Source organism: Ceratotherium simum, chromosome 16 (assembly GCF_057802395.1).
Source record: "Ceratotherium simum simum isolate JZ-2026a chromosome 16, ASM5780239v1, whole genome shotgun sequence".
Taxonomy (NCBI): Eukaryota; Metazoa; Chordata; class Mammalia; order Perissodactyla; family Rhinocerotidae; genus Ceratotherium; species Ceratotherium simum.
Window position 1 is genome coordinate 13,020,835 of NC_141915.1, and position 20,798 is coordinate 13,041,632.

The 20,798-nt window shown below is 56.1% G+C and overlaps 1 protein-coding gene across 1 annotated transcript in view; it reads right to left on the minus strand.

The window, feature by feature from the left end:
• PITPNM3 (PITPNM family member 3) overlaps nt 1-20,798 on the minus strand; it is a 94,560-nt gene that overhangs the window by 7,039 nt on the left and 66,723 nt on the right. The window contains exons 7-18 of the mRNA XM_087440594.1: nt 19,750-19,939; nt 19,005-19,127; nt 18,380-18,564; nt 15,859-16,031; nt 14,418-14,588; nt 12,918-13,112; nt 12,193-12,341; nt 10,402-10,518; nt 7,470-7,586; nt 6,265-6,413; nt 5,835-5,984; nt 2,565-2,748 (exon numbers count right to left, since the gene is read on the minus strand). Coding sequence (XP_087296720.1) covers nt 2,565-2,748; nt 5,835-5,984; nt 6,265-6,413; nt 7,470-7,586; nt 10,402-10,518; nt 12,193-12,341; nt 12,918-13,112; nt 14,418-14,588; nt 15,859-16,031; nt 18,380-18,564; nt 19,005-19,127; nt 19,750-19,939 — 1,903 coding nt within the window. The remainder of the gene's footprint in view (nt 1-2,564; nt 2,749-5,834; nt 5,985-6,264; nt 6,414-7,469; nt 7,587-10,401; nt 10,519-12,192; nt 12,342-12,917; nt 13,113-14,417; nt 14,589-15,858; nt 16,032-18,379; nt 18,565-19,004; nt 19,128-19,749; nt 19,940-20,798) is intronic.

The window sequence follows — 20,798 nt, forward strand, 5'->3', positions numbered from 1 at the left end:
CGCACAACCCCTCTGAGCTGAGACCCACTTCTCTGCTCCTCACTCCACTGCTTCTGCCCCCTTGGACCTGTGAAGTGTCCCTACCCCACCGAGGCCATCAGTGTCCAGTCTTCATCTAGTGGACGGTCCTCGCTGTACCACACCTCGCCACAAGAAGGGCACTCTCCTCCCTGGCACCTGGAAGCTTCTCTCCTGGCCTCCTCCCCCTCTGGCTCTCGGTGGTCCCTCTGCCGGCTCCTCTGCCTGCTCTTGGGGCCCAGCACTGACTCCTCCCACTCCCATCTCCTGGCTTCAGGGACCTGCGCCCTGCTGACACTCCTCGTCTCCACCTGCAGTCAGCCCCTCCCCTGAGCCATGCCCTGCGGCTCACGTGGCTCGTGTCCCGGCCACACCAGCCTCGATGTGGCCACAACTGAGCTCGTCTTCCTCCAGCCGGTCCTCCTCTGTGCCCCCTCATTCCATTCATTCACTCATTCATTCTGCTAACCTTTACTGAGTGCCTGCCCTGTGCCGTCATTGCCCCAGGTGCTGGAGACAGATAGGTGACAAAACAGACACTGACTCTGCCTCCACGGAGACCCCGGTCAGGGTAGTAGCACCTTGATCCCTTCTGGTCTCCCAAGACAGACATCTGAGAGCTCCTCACACCCCCATCCAGCCATCACTGAGTCCGACAGTTCCCCCTCCTGACTCTCCCGCCTGTGTATGCCTTTCTCCCCACCCCATGGCCACCACCTGATCCTGGTCTTCTGTCTCTTGCTTGGGCAGCAGCCCCCAACTGGTCTCCCTGCTTCTCATTTCTCCCACCAATCTGTTCTCCACACAGCTGCCAGAGGGATCTTTGTACAACCCAAATTAGACACTGCCACTCCCCTGCTTTAAGCCCCTCCATGGCTCCCCACTGCCCCCAGCAGAGAGTTCATGGTCTTGGCCTGGTTTCCAAGGCTTTCATGGCCTGCCAAGCCCAGGTCCCTGATGACCTCTGGGGCCTCAGCTCCCACTTGACCAGGTCTGACCCTGCACACACCCCTATCCTGGACACCTGCAGCTCTAAGAACATCCCAGGCTCTTTCCTACGTCAGTGCCTTTGCACATGCTGTTTCCGTGTCCACCTGACAAACTCATACTTATGCTTCAAGACTCACCTCAAAAGTTACCACCTCCCAGAAGCCTTCCCTGGCCTCCCCAGTACTGTCACCTCTATTTGCCAATCAGTAAATTGTCTAATTACCCATAAGTAAATTGTCGATCTACATGTCTTTATTCCTCTAGATCAGGGATTGGCAGACTTTTTTTGTAAAAGACCAAATAGTAAATATTTTAGGCTGTGCACTCTGTCGCAACTACTTGACTATTCCGTCGTAACTCAAAAGCAGCCATAGACAATACATGAGAAATCACATGGCTGTGTTCCAATAAAACTTTATTTATAGGGCCAGCCCCATGGCTTAGCGGTTGGGTGCACACGCTCCGCTACTGGTGGCCCGGGGTTTGGATCCCAGGTGCGCACCGACACACCGCTTCTCCAGCCATGCTGAGGCTGCGTCCCACATACAGCAACTAGAAGGATGTGCAACTATGACATACAACTATCTACTGGGGCTTTGGGGGAAAAAAAAAAAGGAGGAGGATTGGCAATAGATGTTAGCTCAGAGCCGGTCTTCCTCAGCAAAAAGAGGAGGATTAGCACGGATGTTAGCTCAGAGCTGATCTTCCTCATAAAAAAAAAAAAAAAAAAAAAAAAAAACTTTATAAACACTGAAATTTGAGTTTCATATAATTTTCACATGTCATAAAATATTATTCTTGTTTTGATTCCCCCCCCCAACTATTTAAAAGTATAAAAACCATCCTTAGCTCACAGGTCACATAAAAACAGGCTATGGGCCTGATTTAGCCCGTGGGCCACAGTTTGCCAACTCCTGCTCTAGATCAGCAGTTCTCAAAATTGTGCAAGCATCAGAATCCCCTGGAGGGTTTGTTAAAACACAGATTGCTGGGCCCCCTCCCCAGAGTTTCTGAGTCAGGAGGTCTGTGGGGGGTGGGGCAGAGATTCTACATTTCTACTGCGCTCCAGGGGCACCGTGCTGCGGGTCCTGGGAACACACTGTGAGGACCAAACACAGCTCCAGGTCATAGCTCCAGAGAGCACATCCCAGGTTCTATTTGGCTCTGTGTGGCCCCAACACCGAGGACAGAAGGAACACGATAGGCACTGAGGTGTCTGCTGAATGCATAACCAGATGCAGAGACAAGAGTTTAGGCTTTAGGATCAGGAGATGAAGGAGGGAAGTCTGACTCTGAGATCTTGGGCAAGTCCTGGGCTTCACTGAGCCTGATCTTTCTCATCTGGTGGTGAGGATGATAATTCCTACCTGCAGGGCTGTCAAAGGACCCACTGAGATCCAGGGGAATGTACTTTGCAAACTGGGCATTGGCTTGCACAGTTGGAGGATGCAGAGCAAGTGGATGAGGCCCCCGGGGTTGATGGAGCAGGAGTGGAGGAGGGTCGTGGAGGTCTCATCCCGCCCCTGGCCAAAGCCCCGCTGGGGCTGGACACTCACCTCCTGCATGAGGTTGCGGAGGAAGATGGCCTTCTGCCGCAGAGGGTCGTGCACCAGCCCGTCCGAGAAGAAGATCATGCCCTGTGGGAAGTTGTGCTGGGACAGCCACGACACCACCCGCTGCTTCTGCATGTCCGGCCGCCCCGTGATGTAGAGGATCATGTAGCCCAGGTCCTGCCAGTGCCTGGGAGACAGCATTGCAGGGTCCAGCCCGGCCCCAGCCCCATGCAGGCCACCCACTGCCCAGCGGCCTGCCCTGACTGCTGCCCACCCTGAGAAGCAGAGGGACTGTTGCAAGGAGCACTAAGGGAAACAAGGGGGACCCCCAATTTCCCAGTCCTGGTTGAGCCCCTGAGCCTGGACATCTCTCCTGGATGACCCACAGGCCCCACATGCCCACAACAAAACCGATCTCCCCACTGCTGCCCCCTCTGCTCTTGTCCCCTCCTGTATGATGCCGCCTGTCACTCAAGTGTCCAGAGCAAGAGACAAGCCACCTTTGACTCCTCCCCTTCCCTCTGTGTCTCCTCCTTCCTCCTCCATCAGTAAGCAAGTGTTTCATTCTACTCAGCAGGGTCTTCACTCCAGGCTCTCACTGTCACCCACTTCTCTCCTGAGCTCAGGCCCCCACTCTCGCCTGGGCCACTATGAGAGCCGCCTGGGAGCCTCTTTCCCTCCAGCTCCCTACTCCAGTCCAAGCTGTGCAACCTTGGCAGGTTACTTAACCCTAAGATTCCAGTTTCCCCATCTGTAAAATGGGGGTAATAATAACAACTACCACATAGGGTTGTCCTAAGGATGAAATGAATTAACCACCCCCCTCAACATGCCTGGGCATGGTGTGCGCTCTACAGTGGCTTTATTATTGTCCTTCGTACTGTTTCCATGGTGATTTCTGGAAATCATGACTCTAACCCCATTTCTCCTTTGCCCATTCATGGCTCCCCCGTGCCCTCTGGTCACAAGTCCTCTGCACTGGTGGCCCTCCATGCTCTGCTCTGAGCCTGGCTTCGCCCCAGCCACACGGAGATGCCTTGCTGCCCTGGACGAGCCCTGTGCTCCTCTGCTGCAGACCCCTCCCCTAGACCGCCTTCATGCCTCCATCTCCTTGTGTTCCCATCCTCCCATCATTCCAGGCCCCCGCCGTCAGGAAGCCTTCCCTGCTTCCCCAGCAGAATCAGCCTCTCTTTTCTCGCAGCACAATGGGAAAGTGTTCTCCGTGACGTCACATGGAATCCTGGCTGCAACATGTCAGACGAGCCCAGACCAGTCTGGGGGCTTTTGTGGCCCTAGCCACCAACTGGCTACCACAGATTGGGGGTTTCCAAACTTGGAAGATGATCTGAGAGATTTGGGGAGATTTTGTAAGAACATACAGTCTCAGATGTCACCCTGGGGATTCTGGTTAGTTCTGAGGTGGGGCCCAGTGACCTGTGAGGATAAAGAGCAGCTTCTGTGACTAGCAAAGTTTGGAGAGCACCACAGTGGCCCCAGGAGCCCAGGGGAAGGAGCTGGGAGCACCAGGTGGAGCCCCAGAGAGGAAGGACCACAGCCTTTCCCAGCTGTGGGAGGGGACGCTGACTCGGGAGGGGTCTGGAGAAGACGTCGTAATGGGAATAAATGACCCAGCCTTACAAGGGGGAAGATGACCCCTGAGATGAGCTTGAGCCTGTCCAGGGCCTGTTCCCACAGGGCCAGTGGCATCTTGAGGTCAGCGGCCTCCTAGGAGCCCCTGAGCCAGGCTAGTCTTCTCTCCCCAAAGCGACCACTGCGACTGTGTTGAGGCAGGGCAGGCCCCGCCCAACCCCAAGAACTCCCAGGGCCCAGGATGGGTTCCACTCCTGGGTTCTGATCTCTTGGAGTCCTGGGTCACTGTTTCTCATGGCCCTGACTTGTTTTCCCCGCTGGACTGTGAGATTCCTCCAACCAGGAGCTCCCTCTGCGTCAGGGCCCAGCACAGAGCCTGGCTCAGGAAGGATGGACGGAGACAGGGAGGCGGGAAGGGAGGAAGGCACTCAAGTGGACCTCTTTTGCTTTTCTACTGGCAAAATCCTTCCGCACTCCTCTTAGCAACACACTAGCCCTGGGGGACTGCGTCTCCCGCCACACCTCCTGCCCTGTCCTAATCTGGCCTCCACAGTCCCACTGCCATGAACTTGTTCCACCTGGTCCCCAAACATGCTCTGCTCATCTTTGTCCTTGTCACCCTGTGTCTTCCTTCTTGGCCTATCAAAATCAATTTTGTATTCTCTTCTTTTTGCATTTCTGCATTTGCTAATCTTTGTCCAATGGCATGGATGGCTTTTGTAAAATAAAAATATATAGACATTCATCCTTCAAAGGCTATCTCAAATGCCACCTCTCCCAGGAAGCCTGCTCTGCTTTCTCCAATAGGCTGTAATAGCTCCCATCTCTCAGTTAGCACTGTGTGTTAGCTAGTCTTGAAAGACAGCCCACAGTGAGCCACGGGTCCCAGGATCCACACCCTTATGTGGTCCCTTCCCCTTGAATCTGGGCTGCGCCTGTGACCAGCTCATAACCAATAGAACACAGTGGAACGGACACTGGGACTCCCACGGCTGGGTCATAAGAAGCCTGAAGCTTCCACCTGGGTCTCTAAGACACAGAGGAAGCCGGCTACCATTGGGAAAGCCAGCCGCCATGCACCAAGTCTGACTAGTCTGAGACTCCACGCTGGGAGGAAGCCCAGGCTGGTCACATGGAGCAGCCACATGGAGAGAGAGAAAGAGAGACCCCAGCGGAGGAACAAGATACATGAGTTCAGAAGCCATCTTGAACATCCAGCCCAGGGGAGCCTTCAGATGACCCCCAGCCCAGACCACCATTTGACTGTAATTGCAGGAGGGACCCCAGGTGAAAAGGTCCCAGCAGAGCCCAGTCCATGCACAGAACATGAGACAGAGGAATAAAGTATCATTTTCAGCTGCTAAGATTGGAGCCATTTGTTACACAGCCATAGATAATCAGAACACACTGATTTTATGCTGATTGGGATCAGAATGCTCAGACGCTGTTGGAATAAATGGAGGAAGGAAGGCAGGGAGGGACAGGGGGAGGGACTAAAGTCGAGAAAGCAGCAGGACTTTCTCAAGGACCCTCAGTAAATTACTACTGGAGGTGCAGCCAGGACCTCCCGGCTCCTGCCCTGGAGACCAGTGGAATTCCTGCAGGAAACCAGAAAAAACACACCCATCTCCCCCAGAGCTGCTTTCCCGGGGGACATGTCCCTTGCAGGGAGGTAGCACTCACCGGACAACGTCCACTGCCCCCGGCCGGACCTTGGGGTCACTTCCCATGATGGACACGCTGGCCGCGAAGGACCCGTCGATGCTGAACACCACGCACTCCATGCCCCGGGGCAGCACCGTGAGGTAGCTCGTCGCGCAGGTCTGGTCGCCCCTGAAAGGTCCCCGCCTGTGGTCAGCCCTGCGCTCAGGAACAGGCGTCAGCCTGAGGCCTGAGGTCAGCCGGCGGCTGGGGCAGAGCTCAGTCAGGGCCAGGGTCAGAGAGAATCTCGATGGCATCTCCTGATGCCACGCCTGGTGACCTCGTCCGTCTTCCTTTCTCCACGCAGACAGGGATGGGACCCAAAAGAGAGCACCCGAGGACCCCGTCTTCTGGACAGGCCTGGCTGGAAGGGCCACAGAAATGTGCCATGAGAATGTCCCCCGAGTCTTACCTGACGACCATCTTCACGGGGTAGACACCGACCCCCAGGCGCCGGGGCCGCGGCACGCTGTAGGTGATTCGGCCACTACTGTTGGTGATCTCCGTGTCCAGGTGCACCCAGCGGCCCGAGGACGGCTCTGCCATCACCAGGATGTCCACCTGCAGGCAGTGAGGGGGCCAGGGGACTCGCTGAAGGCCGGGGGGCTGCAGGCGTGGCTCAGGGGCTGGGCCGGGGAGCTCTCTGCCAAGACTGCAGGGACTGGGGCCCTGCGTGATGCTGTTCCCTGGCTCCTACCATCCTCTCTCTCCCCCTCTCTCTCCACTGCAGCCACGCTGGCTTCTCATTACTCCTCAGACACACTGTGGGAGATCAAGATTTGGCCACCCTGAAATCTGTCTCTTTACCTTGGTTGTTTTCTCTAGGGACATTTGACCTCCCCCACTAACTGCCTAAAGAATTTGACATGGTGGCTCCTTTCTGGAACAGATCTATCATGATGGCTGTAAAGATAACGTAGGGTAAATGTTACAATAGGAAAGGCACCAACAAGCCCCTCTTATCAGAAGTTCTGTCTCTCTGGCCACATTCTCTGGATGACCCTGCGAAGAGTTGCCAGACAATCATTTACATTTATAAGGGAAATCTCCATTTGTAAAGGTATCTCCCTCTCTGTTTGGAGAAGAGAGGGGGATGAGCTCATTTCTAGTGACTTATCAATGTGGAAGGTGAGGCCTTGGGCTGTATAATAAACCTTACTCTTGTTTACTGTGCTTTAGTGGTAATCTCCTGTAACTGACTCTCCCCACCCCCAAAATCCTCCTTTGTCATTGGCTGAAAATGATATTTAAGACGAGAATTTCTGCTATTGTGTAGAGAAACGCAGTGTCCCTGCTTTCTCCCATGTATACATGTTATTAAACTTGGTATTATTTTCTCCTGCTAACCTGTCTTGTTGATTATTTGGCCAGCCAGAAGAACCTTAAGGGAAAGGGCAGAGGGAGATTCTCCCTCTTCCCCCAACAACACCAAGCTCATCCCTCTCTCCTTGCTTGCCTTCCCTGACCTGCCTGGCAGGACCAGTGTCTCCCTGCCCCGTGCTCCCACCACGCACAGCTCTGCCCACACTGAGCCCTCGGCCCACGTGCCATGTGGTACCATGAGGCACCTGGTGTGTGAGGGCCCAGCCGAGGAGGGGATGGCCCAGCCTGCAATACCTTCTCTCCGGTGAGAGCCACCATGTCGAGGGGCCCGTACATGAACCGCCCCACCAGGACCTGGGGGCCGTCCTCGGCAGCAATCACGTCGTTGGCCCGGTGGTTAGCAGTGACGTTCTGGAATGACAGAAACCAGCTCAACCTTGTAAGGGGGGCTTGACCTTGCTTTTCATTATATTGTCCTTAGGATTAGCTGCGGGGTGTGGACCTGCTGAATCGTGCCTTCCTATTAACTTCTGGTAGAGTTTCCGAGATGTGTTCCCTGGGAACCCACGAGGAAAACAGACCCTTTGACCCTCACGCTGTCTCGAGGCAGCACTGGGGTTCCTGCAGGCGAGCATTCTCTGCTCTCGATTCTGCCCCACGGCCCTGGGGTAATAGCCAGTCCACACAGCCTGTCCCTCTCCTAGCGTCCCAGGCTGGAAACTGCCGGGTCACCTTCAGTCTGTCCTTCCACATCATAGCCCATGTCCAACGGCCATTTACCACCCGTCTTTTCTGAGTTGGAGATTTCCAACGTACAAGAGTAGAGAGAATGGGGTAACGATTCCCATGTGCCTGGCCCCAGCTCCATGGCTTAGTCAGCACCAGAATGGTTTCCTTCTGCCCTTGCAGAACACCCCACCCCACCCCACCCCACCCCAGATTATTTTGGAGCAATCCTGGACATTGCATCATTTTGTTTCTACCTTCCCAACATCCCCATCTTTCTTCACTCTGGTTTCAATTCATTCCGCAGCTCAAAGGCCTTGGCTGGCCCCAACCGCCCACTGCCCCCAGCCTGGCTTCAAGACCCAAACCATGTAACCGGATGCCCCTTCCTGTACACTCCCTGCTCTCCCCACACCTGCATTACCTCTCGTTTGGACTCTGCTAATAGCTTCTCAATGGAGCTCCTATTCAAAAACAGACCCCACGGCAGATCCATTGTCTTTATAAAGCACTGATCTGTTAACACCCGGTGCCTTCTGGATGAAGTCTGAATCCTGAGCTCAGGGTCAAGCCTTACCTGGGCAACCTTTTCAATCTGTCTCCTGCTGTTCCCCTTCTAAACCCCTCTGGTCCTTGCAGGCCAGGCTCTGCAGGGCCTCCAGGCCTGTGCTCACACTGGTCCCCCTACTCTCCATGCAATCCCTGACCCTCTGCCCCCACATTCCAGCCCATCCACTCTGACCTGACAACTTTGTCCCCTCCGACTCCCCAAAGACGGTCTCTACCTCCTCTCAGTCCCCACAGTATTTAGTTCAATTCAACAAATATTTGCAGGCACCTCATCTGCACTGGTCCCTGAGCTGGGCTCTGGGGACGCAGAGAGGGACCAGTCATGGATCCTGACCCAGAGACAGTCAAGTGCGGGACACAGGCCCCCTACAAGAACACTGGAGAGGGAAGAGTTGATTCATGGAAATAAACACATGGAAAGATGCTCCACGTCACTAGTCATCAGGGAAATGCAAATCTAAACCACAGTGAGACACCATGTCACACCCACTAGGAGGACTGGAATCAAAGAGACATAACAACAAGAGTTGGTGAGGATGTGGAGAAATTGGAACCTCATACACTGCTGGTGGGAATGTAAAATGGTGCAGCTGCCTTAGAAAAGTTTAGCAGTTCCCCAAATAATTAAACTAGAGTTACCGTTTGATCCAGCAATTCCACTCCTAGATATACACCCAAGAGAAATGAAAACACATGTCCACACAAAATTTATGCACCAATATTTACAGCAGCATTATTCATAATAGACAAAAGGCGGAAACAACCCAAATATCCAACAACTGAAGAATGGATAAACAAAATGTGGTATGTCCATACAGTGGAATATTATTCAGCCATAAAAAGGAATGAAGTATTGACATGTGCTACAACATGGATAAACCTTGAAAACATTACACTAAGTGAATGAAGCCAGGCACAAAAGACAACATAGTGTATGATTCCATTTTATGAAATGTCCAGAATAGGCAAATCTACTTAGACAGAAAGTAGATTACTGACTGCTTAGGGCTGGGGGGATGGGGGTAAGGGGATGATAGTTAAAGGGTAAGGAACATCTTTTTGAGGTGATGAAAATGTTTTAAAATTGACTGTGGTGATGGTTGCACACATCTGTGAATACACTAAAATCCACTGAATTATATACTTTAAGTGGGTGAATTGTATAAAATGTGGTTATAGCTCAATAAATACGTTTACAAAGAAGGAGTTGATTCGTGGAGCACTGATCACCTTCTACCTTTCAGGACTGTTCTTGGGGTCCTTGTCTGATGTTCCCACCAGACTGGAAGTGCCCATCATAGCCGTGGTTCTGTCTGTAGATCCCTATGCTCCACTCCCCAGCCACAAGGCCTGGGACACAATGGGCACTGAGGATTGTTGGCTGAGTAAATGAATGAATGTATGCATACTGAACTCCTATTCATACTTCAATACCTTACAAAATTGACTCTTCTTCAGGGAAGCGCTGCATGGCCTGCCCTGACAATTCTTCTCTCCATCTTCTTCCTAATCTGTGCCTCCCTCTGTCATGGCAAATACCACACCAGATGAATCAGACTGTGAGCCCCGTGGTTGTGGGTGGGACTCTTTCTGATTCACATCCACATCTACAGAGGCCTGGCGTGTAGCAATTGCTCCATAACTGGCATCTCCTCACCATCCCCAGTGCCCTGGACAGCCCACCCTTGGTGCTCCTGTGAAGCCAGGCCAGGGGGAACCAGCTCCCCCATCTCACACTCCCCAGCCCCTAGCCTGCCCCACTGCAGCGCCGTGGGCCTCGTCTAAGCATGAATCCCCGCCTGTGTGAGCACGAATCTCTGAGGCCTAAATGAAGGCCTTACCTGCCGGGTGGACACCCAAGCCCCCAGGGGCAGCCTCACCTCCCTGAGGCCACAGTCCCAACCCATATGCAACTCCAGCCTGCACATACCCGCAACTTGACCTGGGTCCTCTTACGAAGCCACTTCTCACGGGGGTTAGCGGGGCTCAGCGCTGCAGGATCCAAGCCAGTGCTCTCCTTGACGTTCGCGCTCTCGTAGCGCATCACCTGGTAACAGCAGGGCAGGATCAGGCCGTCCTGACCCCTCTCCCTCCTGCCCAGGGCATCAGGGCCCGCCAGCTTGTGGCCGGCGGGGCCCTCCTCAAGCCTCCCCACCTCCCAGCCTGGAACCCTCAGGAGGCTGGAGGCCCCAGGACCCATCTCCCTGCCCGCCTGTCCTGACGGCGGGGCCAGACCACCGTCTCCCAAATGCTCTGCCCTCCGGGCCCAAGCTGACGTCCGCGAGGGGAGAGGGGCTGGAGGCTGGATCAGCTGCCAGGGGCCAACGGTTTAACCAATCGTGCCTAAGTAATGAAGCCTCCACAAAACCCAAAAGGACAGGATTCAGAGAGCTTCCGGGTTGGGGAGCACGTGGAGATCTGGGGAGAGTGGTGCCCTCGGGGAGGGCAGGGAAGCTCAGGTCCTTTCCCCACACCTTCCCTGTGCATCTCTTCCATCCGGCTGTGCCTGAGTTATATCCTTTGCAACAGTAAACTGTTTCTCTGAGTTCTGTGAGCAACTCTAGCAAGTTAATCAAACCCAGGGAGGGGGTCATGGGAACCTCCAGTCTACAGCTAGTTGGTCAGAAGCCCAGGTGACAACCTGGACGTGCGATTAGCATCTGAATTGGGAGGGGTGCAGAGGGTCTGAGCCCTTAACCTGTGGAACCTGACGCCGTCTCCAGGTAGACAGTGTCAGAACTGAGTTGAACTGTCGGACACCCAGCTGGTGCCAGAGAACTGCGTGGTGTGGGGAAAACCCACACGCTGGACCTGGTGTCAGGGTCAGAGTGTCGCACCCGACGCTGGCTTTGAACGCCATCCAAGCTCTGATGACCCCACATTTCTCTCTAAGCCTGACATTTTCCCCCAGCTCTGGACTCTCTGCTCACCTGCCTTCCCAATGTCCAACAGGCACCTCACACTCCCCAGGTCCAGATCCAAGACTCAGTGTCCCCCAGCCCAGCCCGGCCCAGCCCTGCTCCTCCCCGCCCTACGGCATGGAACCGCCAGAGCTACTCAAGTGGAAAACAGGACCCGCTGGATTCTCCCCTTTCCCTCACCCCCAGACATCAGCAGGGCCTGTCACCACAACAAGTCCAGCTGCCCTTCAGCACCTCCTCCACCAGGATCCTAGCCCAAGCTGCCGTCTAGAAGGTGGGCTCCTCTACTTGCCTCATAATGGGCCTCATGCTTCTAAAAATACAAGTCAGTTAATCTCTCCTTTGCTCAAAACCCTGCAGTGGCTCCTCATCAGACCCAGCATAAAATCAAACTCCTGACCTTGGCCATCAAGGCTGCACGTGATCCGACCCCCACCCACCTCCCACCCTCCTTTCCCCAGACGCTCCCTCAGTCACTGCCTCTCTGCTCCCCCATCTAGGTGACAGATGAGGACACTGAGACCCACAGGGGAGCAGGCATTTATTACTCCAGTCTCCAAGCTGACACATGGGTACATTCTCCCATGTAATTTCTATTTAACTTTCTAGAAAGTACCATATCATTAGCCAGAAGCCAGTGTTCTTTATAAAACCCATCATCTGACCGTGCCACCCCCGACTTGGCTAAGTGCTCCAATGCCTTCCCAATGGCCCACAAAGCAAGGCTCTTCTCCAGACATAAACGGATGGGACCCCCCAGAGGTGCCCTGGGGGCAGGGCCCAGGAAGGGGCAGCAGTACCTGTCTCAGGATGAAGGCCACCACGTCCGTGGACTCCCAGTAGCTGGCGTGGAAGAGGTGGGGCAGTGCCACCGTGGGGAAGGCTGTGAGGACATCCGGGCAGTACAGGGCGTAGTCGATGCGCTTGGCGCCCCACCACTTGGCCGTGACTGCAGGTCCGAGAGGGAGGTGAGGACAGAGTGGCCTGCCTGGGGCGTTGACCCAAGGGGGGGCGCGGGACCCCTCTGCACAGACCCAGTGGTGGATGGGCCATTCAGGGCACGAGTTTGGGGCCAGAGTGCCCAGCTTGAAGTGAGCTCTGGGGGGACGTGCGGCTCCTCCTCCCACCTTCTCACAACCCACAGCCCCTTCGCCCCGCACCCCTCCTCTAAGACGCGTGCTGAAAACTGGCCTCGGGAGTGAGACCCGTGGAGACGCCCACTGTCTCACCCAGGGCCACTGGTCAGCAGGGACTCCCAGTGGGAAAACTGAATGCTGGGACTAGGGCTCGGGCTGAGGTCAGAGCTCAGTCTAGGCCTCGAGAGGTCATGGCTCGGCCCATGGTGGGAGGTCAGGGCCTTGTCCAGGGTCAGAGGTCAAAGTTCTCTCTGAGGTCAGAGTTCAGTCTAGATTTTCTTTACCCCTTCTCCCCTGCCCTCTGCAGCCCTGGCGGTGGACCAGCGGCCACCCAGAGCAAGGTCCCTCTCCCTCTCATCCAGGCAGGGCCCCCGAAGACCCTCACTCACTGCGGGAGGCGCCCACGGGTGCCAGGCTGTCCGAGGACTCTGAGCTCTCGCTGTGGGAGCTGCCCTGGCTCATCCTCCGTCCCAGGCGCTGGGACCTCGGGGCCTGAGGGGGCGAGGCAGGGGCGTCGAGAAGCGGTGGGCTGCCCTGGGAGCTGCCCTCCAGGAAGAGGGAGCTGTGGGTGTGCAGGGCATCGGCTGGAGGGGAATTTCACAGTCAGGGCCGAGTAGTATGACTCAAGCAGAGCCCACACACCGTGCCAGCCCATGCTGGGCGGGAGGCTGGGCGCTCAGAGAGGAGCCAGCCTGGCCCTGCTCCCTCACCTGCCAATGGGCAACCTGCACCTGTCACTCCTCCAGGGCCTGGCCAGACTCCGTCGTAGTGCATCCTTGGGTTTCTCCTCCTCTAAGTTATGAGTTATGCCAGGACGAGCTGGGGTCCCAACCATCACCCCCACCCCCTGCTGCCAAGGGTGCCTCTGGGGGATTGCCCCCAAAAGCACAGCTGAGGTCTGTGACGGGGTGACCCGCAACCACGTGCTCTTGTATCAAACTCCTCTCCTGGGCCACAAAGGGTTGTGGTGGAGCCTGGGAGAGACTGGGGACTCCCTGGGAGCTAGAGCGCCCTCTGGGGGCAGGGGGAGGCCCTGACCAAAGAGGGACACATTTCAGGATGGCAGAGGTTTCAGAGCCTCTTCCATCTCTGGGAGCTCCTGACAAAGCAGGACTGTGGAAATTAAGTTTCCATTGAAGTGGGTGAGGCTGGTTTTTAACCCTGAATAAGCCACATGCACAGCGCTCCCCCCACAATCTGGCCCAAACCCCGGAACAGGCTCTGGCTAAACCTCCTCTGACCTGATCTCCAAGCCCCTGACTGTACGTCACCGGCCTCCCCTTGACCACGCCCCAGTCCATGCCCTGCTCACCCCACGTGAGCCCTGGAGTCCACTGGCTTTTCCCCAAACCCACCTGCCTTTGCTGCTGCTGTTCCCTCCACCTAGAAGATCCCCCGAACCCCCATGCTCCCACTGTTTTCCACCTGCTCAAACGCCTTGGCCAAAGGCCCCCTCTTCCGTGAAGCCCACCAGGATGAGACACTCCCTGCCCTGCACCTCCAGAGTCCAGGCTGGGCACTGGGGAACAGCACTCAGCAGGGATCCCTGGACTTGGAATCAGGTCTGACAGCTCAAGCATCATGCTGGCCCCGGTCACAGGAGCTTAGCCGGGGCGAGCTTGTTGGGGGCAGAGCCTGAGTCTCTGAGCCCCAGGATGGCTCCTACAGAGCAGGTGCTCGCACAGGTGGGCCACTCGGAAGGCAGGTGAGTCAGCTGTTTTCCTGTTCTCCTCTCCCCCAAGAGCACACAGACCCTGCTCTGCTGAGTCTAGTCACTCCCTCAGCTGCCAGCTTGGAGGGACTGGACTGGAGAGGGTGGTCCTCGAGTGCCGCCTGGCTGGGGCCCAACCTCCAGCCCAGCACACTCTCTCCCACCCCCGAGAGCCTACCGAGGAGGAGGGACTGTCCATCGCCCAGTGGGAACCTCTGGTAGCGGGGCACGCTGACGGGCGGCACCAGGTGGAACCTGGGCTCCAGCAGTGGCTCGAGCCGTGAGGCAGAGGGGTCTGCACAGTGGAAGAAGCTGTAGACCTGGCTGCAGGCAGGACGCACCTGGAAACCTGGGGGGTGGGAGGATACACAGAGGAGGCCCCTTGCTAGAACCGTTGGCCTGTATGGCTCCCCTGAGTGCAGTTTTGCATAGCCTACTCCTCTGCTCAAGAAGCTGCTATGGCTCCCTATTACCCACAGGCTCAAAGCCATTATGTTCAGTTTGGCACTCAAGGCCTTGCCAACCTGTCCCACTCGGGAGCAGTGCTGTAGGCACCCAGCACTGCAGCCATGGTGGACAGCTGCAGCTCCTCGACCAGGCTGCTGCTCTCCTGTCCCTGTCCCTTTGCTCAAGCTGTCTCCTCCTCCTGGCAGGCCCTCCCTCCACTATTTCCACAGGTCAAACTCCTTTAAATTCTTCCAGCTTTTGCTTAGTTGCTACTAGATCTATGAAGCCGACCCAGGCCCTTCAGTCAGGAGCAGCGGCCGCTGCCTCTGGCCCCACTCAATTCCTGGGCCTGGGGATCATCGGAGTTGGTGGTTTACTAGAGCTGGCAATACACTTCTCTCCCTGACCAGCAGGTGTCTCCACTGAGGCCTCAGTGTGCCTCCCTGTCGCTCCAGGTCAGGGGACTGGCGGGTCCAGCACCCACGGTGCCCTAGTGTTCCTTAGTGACATTAAGGGCAGCCGTGGGGTTCTGCCTCCTCTCCCCACTTCAAGCAGAGACCCTCCCTTCTCAACTGTTCCGTATTGCAATTTGTTGGTGAGCTTTGATGCAGAAGTTTGAGAAGCCTTGACCTGTTGATCCCAAGGTGCCTCGAGCCTCTCGTGTCCTCGCATCATTGCTAACCCACCCGCTGGTGCAAATGGCCTCGGTGTGTATCTTAGAGGAATGGGAGGAGGCACTCAAGGCTGCGGGTACTGCGTGAGCAAAGGCGTGGAGGTGGGCTCAGGTCTATGCAGGGGTCAGTAAGCCGACCTGGCTGCAGGGGGTCTGCCTGGGCACTGGGGAAGGAGGGGTGGGGTGAAATAGGGTAAATATTTATGGTTTCTCTTCCCATAGGGTCTGACAACAGGACAATAGGACCACAAATCAGCCCGGGGCATGTGACAGGGACAGTGAAATCCCCCCGGGGCTGCCTCTCCTCTGCCCCATCTGGGGGTCTGCCCCACTGTCCCTCCTCTCCCCTCCTTCTGACTCCTCTCCTCTCTCTCCATCTACCCCGACTCCCCGACCCTTCCTGCCCCTGTCCCCCACCCTCACTCTCCCCAAGTTGAGGCCCTGACACAGTGACCGAGTGACACAAAGCTATCTCAGGCCTAGCCTGCCACACACCCACCGTCCAGCCCAGGCAGCACCGTCCTCCGCATGGCCAGGACCAGGCCCAGGGGCGAGCCGAAGAGGAAGAAGTCAGACACATCGAAATCCAAGCGGCCCAGGCTGACCTCGGGGAGCTGGGGCCCCCCGGCTGCAGGGGGCTCAGCCTCATCCTTCAGCACGCTCGAGTGGATGCTGCCGGAGGGAAGAAGACACGGGAGCACAGGTTAGGGAGGACCGAGGGTGTGGGAGCTCACTCAGCAGGGCAGCACCCATCTCTGGGGCAGGGCTCAGAACCCGCAACCACTTGCCAGACACCATCAGCACACGTTGGCGACCATCTCAGCATTGGCCACCAAGGCTTGGCTCAGGCAGGGGTCGGCCAACTTTTTCTGTAAAGGGCCAGATGGTAAATACTTTAGACTTTGGGGACCATATGGTCTCTATCACGTCTACTCAACGCTGCCATTGTAGCAAGCAGCCATAGACGATACTTGAACAAATACACGTGGCCGTGATCCAGTAAAACTTGACTTATTGAAATGGGCTGAGGACACCTAAGCATCCTACGTGGTGGCGGGCCTGCCCCCTCGTGCTGGCTCTGTGATGGGCACACTGTGAAATCCTGCACCATCTAGCAGAGAAGCCCAGCTTGGCTAATACACAGCCCAGCTGGACGATGTTGCTCCTGCCAGGATTAGGGCTTTCATTGTAACTCATGTTCCAGACAACCCGCAGACACAGATGCAAACAGCTTGGTCTTCCCTCCCCTCCAGCCTGCAGACGAAGCAGAGCTTAAAAAGGAAAACACGAGACACACAGAATTGCAACTATTCCCATCCCAGGCTTTCATTGCCCCAAAGAGTCCGAGTGGATGATGTGTAGCCACAGACTCAGAGTGGGCAGGAAAGCTGGGCACCTCCCTGACCTTCCAGCTGGCATTTAGGTATAGCTCAGAGTTTAAGACGATCCAGTGGGATCACATGACCTATGAATCAATTAACTGAATGCAAATTCAACAAAAATACTCAAGTTGGAGGAGAAGTGGAATTTTGGAAACAATGACTGAATTGTGTGGGCAAGTCCCCAACTCTCTGTGAGTGAGGGTCCGGAAAGTTGAATCTGAATCCACACACTTCCTTCTGCCCCTCGAGGTGTGAGCATCTCGCCACGAGGATCCCGACTCTGTGTGTAATACATACTTCCTGTACAGCATAGTCCCCAACCACACACCAACTACTTAATCACCAAAGAAACAGCCACCTGTCCCTCCACCAGCAGGAAAAGCTGGCTGTGTTGGATCAGCTACCAAAAGCCTCCAACTCCTTGTCACTTTCCAAACGTGGGGCTCTCTTACGGGATTTTTCAAGGACGAACCAGAAATGTGGAGATTTCACGTTGTAACCCAGACTTGAAATGTAGAGGTTTTTCTAAAGAATAATCTGTCAGAGGGGCTTTAAATAGTCAGAGATTTAAATATGCAGAGCCTTTGACCTAAGAAGTCCTCTTCCAGGAGTCCATCCGGACGAAATAACCCTAATACATACACAAATGTTTATGCACAGAAATATTCCCCGGAGCGCAAAGAACTGGAAAAAGCCAAAGTGTCCAGTTACTGGGATTAAGACGCTGTCCATTCACTGAATAAATATTATTAAAAATATTTACCAAGGATTTTTAATTATAGGGGGAAAAGCTCACAATATAAAAGTCTTTTTTAAAAGTAAAACTATACGCACAGCATGTCAAAAAGTATAATAAAAGGAAATACTCCAACGTGCTAGCCGTGGTTCCCTCTGGGTGGTAAGATGATCTGTTTTGCAAATGTTGTAACGACCTCAGGATACTCATCACTGGGTAAGAAGGAAGGGAGGAATGAATTGAGGAAAAAGGGAAGAGGAAAAGAGGCACTCCTTCCAATTTGGGTCTAGGTCCAATACCCATTTGTATCCTGAATAAATGTGCAGCTAATTCACTTAGCCAGTGTCGAATAACATGGCTCTTCTAGAAAGTTAAAGGGTGAACCTTCCGTGGAGGGACCTGCCTGGGCTACGAATAAAAGTGTGTTGTGTACTGGGGATTGGGAGGCCAGAATGCCGGCCCCCGCTCGCCGGTAACTGGCTGTGTGATCCCAGGAAAGTTCCTGACCTCCTCAGCCTCTGCTGCCCCATCTGCGAAATAATAAGAACACACACCAGGAGCAGCTGACACAGCACAGCCACATCTGTTCTTTCACTAGTGCAGGAGGCTGGGCAGCGTTCACCCTCTTGCAGAAGACAAAGCTGAGGCTCGGAGAGGTGACACGCATTGTCCCGTCTCTCTGCATGTCAGGGTGGAGCAGGGACAGAGCGCAGGGTCCCGGGTCTCGGTGCAGGGCCCACCGGGAGTGGCCTTGGACTCAGCATCTCAGTGCTTGTCTCTGGGCCCCATGGAAGGGCCCGGGGCATACGAGTGGTCCCAGCCCTCGCAGCTGACTCTGAGCCGAGGTCCTCTCTCCCCTGGACGCTGTGCAGGAAGGAAGGTGGGGCACAGGGCGCGGTTACCTTGACAGGAAGGCATGATGCTGAGTGATGGCCTCACAGTCATAGGTGGAGGAGTCGCTCTGTTTCCGTGGCAACGGCCTCGTGGGCTCCTCATCCTCCAGCACGCTGGAGACGTCAATGCTGCTCTTGCTGAGACGCTTGCTGCCGGCCAGGCTGCGCTCCTCCTCCGCCACAAGCAGGCTGTCCTTGGGGCCAGGGAGAGGACAGGGGGGCGCTGCGGTCCCCGGAAAGTCTGGGCCCTGCCCCTCCCAGGAAAAGGAGCCCCTTTCTCCTAGATGTGAGAGGAAATACCTCTTCCAAAAGGAGTGTGGAAGCCACGACACGGGAATGGTGGGGTTTTGGGCACAGGGCTGTCTCCTGCATCCACAAGGCGATCCACGGGGACTCTGGACAGCTGCCCCGGGACCCAACCCTAAATTAGCCCTCTCTGGGCCTCAACTTCCTCCCCTGTGATAACAGTCTCTTGCTAGTCTTGTAGGATGTGATAAATACTTTGTAACCTGGATATTACTGTTACAGGTGTTTAGGGCTAAGACTACCTCCCCCAGAGAGGCCCCTGCTCCCCTGGGACTGGGGGCAGCTCCCAAGGGCAGACCCCCCGCCATCCCCACCACCTGGCCCGCACCTGGGTGCTGCTGATGCTCCCCTTCCGGCTGCTGCTGCCAGGGCTGTCACCCGCGGGCCCCGCACTGTAACAGATGGCATCGAAGGCCAGGAGGCCCCCCACACAGTCCCCGATGAGACACACCTGGAGAAGGCACAGCTGGGACTACAGGCCTGCCCGCCGCTGACCCCTCACCCCCAGACCCAGCCAGAGTGCAGGTCACCTGTCCACGGGGAGATGAGGAACCTGTCGCAGGGAGGCACTGAGAGAGCCCCAACAGGGGGAGGGGTACTCATTTTGGGGCCAGGGTCAGCCCGAGGACAGGAATCAGGCTAGGTCAGGGGTCAAACGGGGCCAGGGTCAGCCTGAGGACAGGAATCAGGCTAGGTCAGGGGTCAAACTGGGCCAGGGTCAGCCTGAGGACAGGAATCAGGCTAGGTCAGGGGTCAAACTGGGCCAGGGTCAGCCCGAGGACAGGAATCAGGCTAGGTCAGGGGTCAAACGGGGCCAGGGTCAGCCTGAGGACAGGAATCAGGCTAGGCTGGGGTCAAATCGGGCCAGGGATGAGCATGGGCTCAGAATCGGAACTCAGATGTTGGCCTCAGTTTTCCTATCTGTAAAACGAGAACAAACCCAAATATCTCAAAATCCTCCTTGGATCTCAGAAGCTACAGCTCCTGATCAGCCTGGTCTAGATCCTTCCGGCAGACTCCAGGATCTCTCAGGGCAGGGCCAGGGATGGGGAGGCGAGGGCGGGCCATCCTACCTGCCCACTGAAGCCGATCCCATCTGGGGAATTGAGGAACTCTGCGTAGACCTGGTTGGCTTGCTCGACGACGGTGGCAACCGCATCCTGGTACTGCGGGGAGGAGATGGCCAACAGGGGCAGGGCGGCCAGAGGGACGTGGTCCTGGCTGCTGCTGAGACAGCCCTCATCGTGGCTGTAGGGGTTCAGGCTGCAGACAGGGGGGCAAGGTAAGCCCAGCCGGGATCAGGCCGAGGGTGGGTTTGGAGCTGCAGGCCAGGCAGAAGACAGCATATCCTGGCCAGGAACTGGGCCTCTGCTCCGGGGCTCTTCAGAAGGACCCAGGCAGGAGCCAGACAAGACAAAGCCCAGGCAGTAGGGGGCTGGAGGGGAGCCAAGCCTGTGCTGACCCCCACGTGTCCATCCCCATGCCAGCCTGTGCTGTGGGCCCTGGAGTCTCCCGTGACAGCAGAGCTCTTTCACCCTCTTCTGCATGGCCCCAAAAGACACCCCAGTTGTGAAGGAAGCTACTGGTGTGGGTCAGGGTGGGGACATATCATGGCAGACTTCCTGGAGTAGGTGGGGTTTGAAGTAGGCCTAAAGGAAGGCTTTAGGGAAGCTAGAAAGAAGGAAAGAGGATCTGCAAGACAGGGGGATCACATGTCGCCCACAACTTGGAGGTGGGCATGCAGCTGCACGCACAATATTGTGTCCTTCTTTCTGGGGAGAGGAGCCAGACCCTTCGTCGGCTTTGTGGAAAGGGCTGTGACACCAGAAAGGACAAGGGAGCCTGCCCTACAGCACCTCCTCTGCCAGTGGATCGTCCAGCCCCTGCATGGCCACCCTCACTTCCCTGCCTCCCCACTAGCAAGTCCCTCCCTCTCTGGGTGGCTTAGACCTATCTGGGACCAGCTCCTGGCTGCCTGCCCCCAACCCCACCCCCACCCCTCCCGCCTCCGTCCCCTGGGACCCAGCTGGCCAGGAGGGACCACAGAGGGAGGGAATGCCCACCCCCTACCCAGAGCCTGCCCTTCCCCCATGCTCTAAGCTCAGGCTGACTGAGGGCCCAA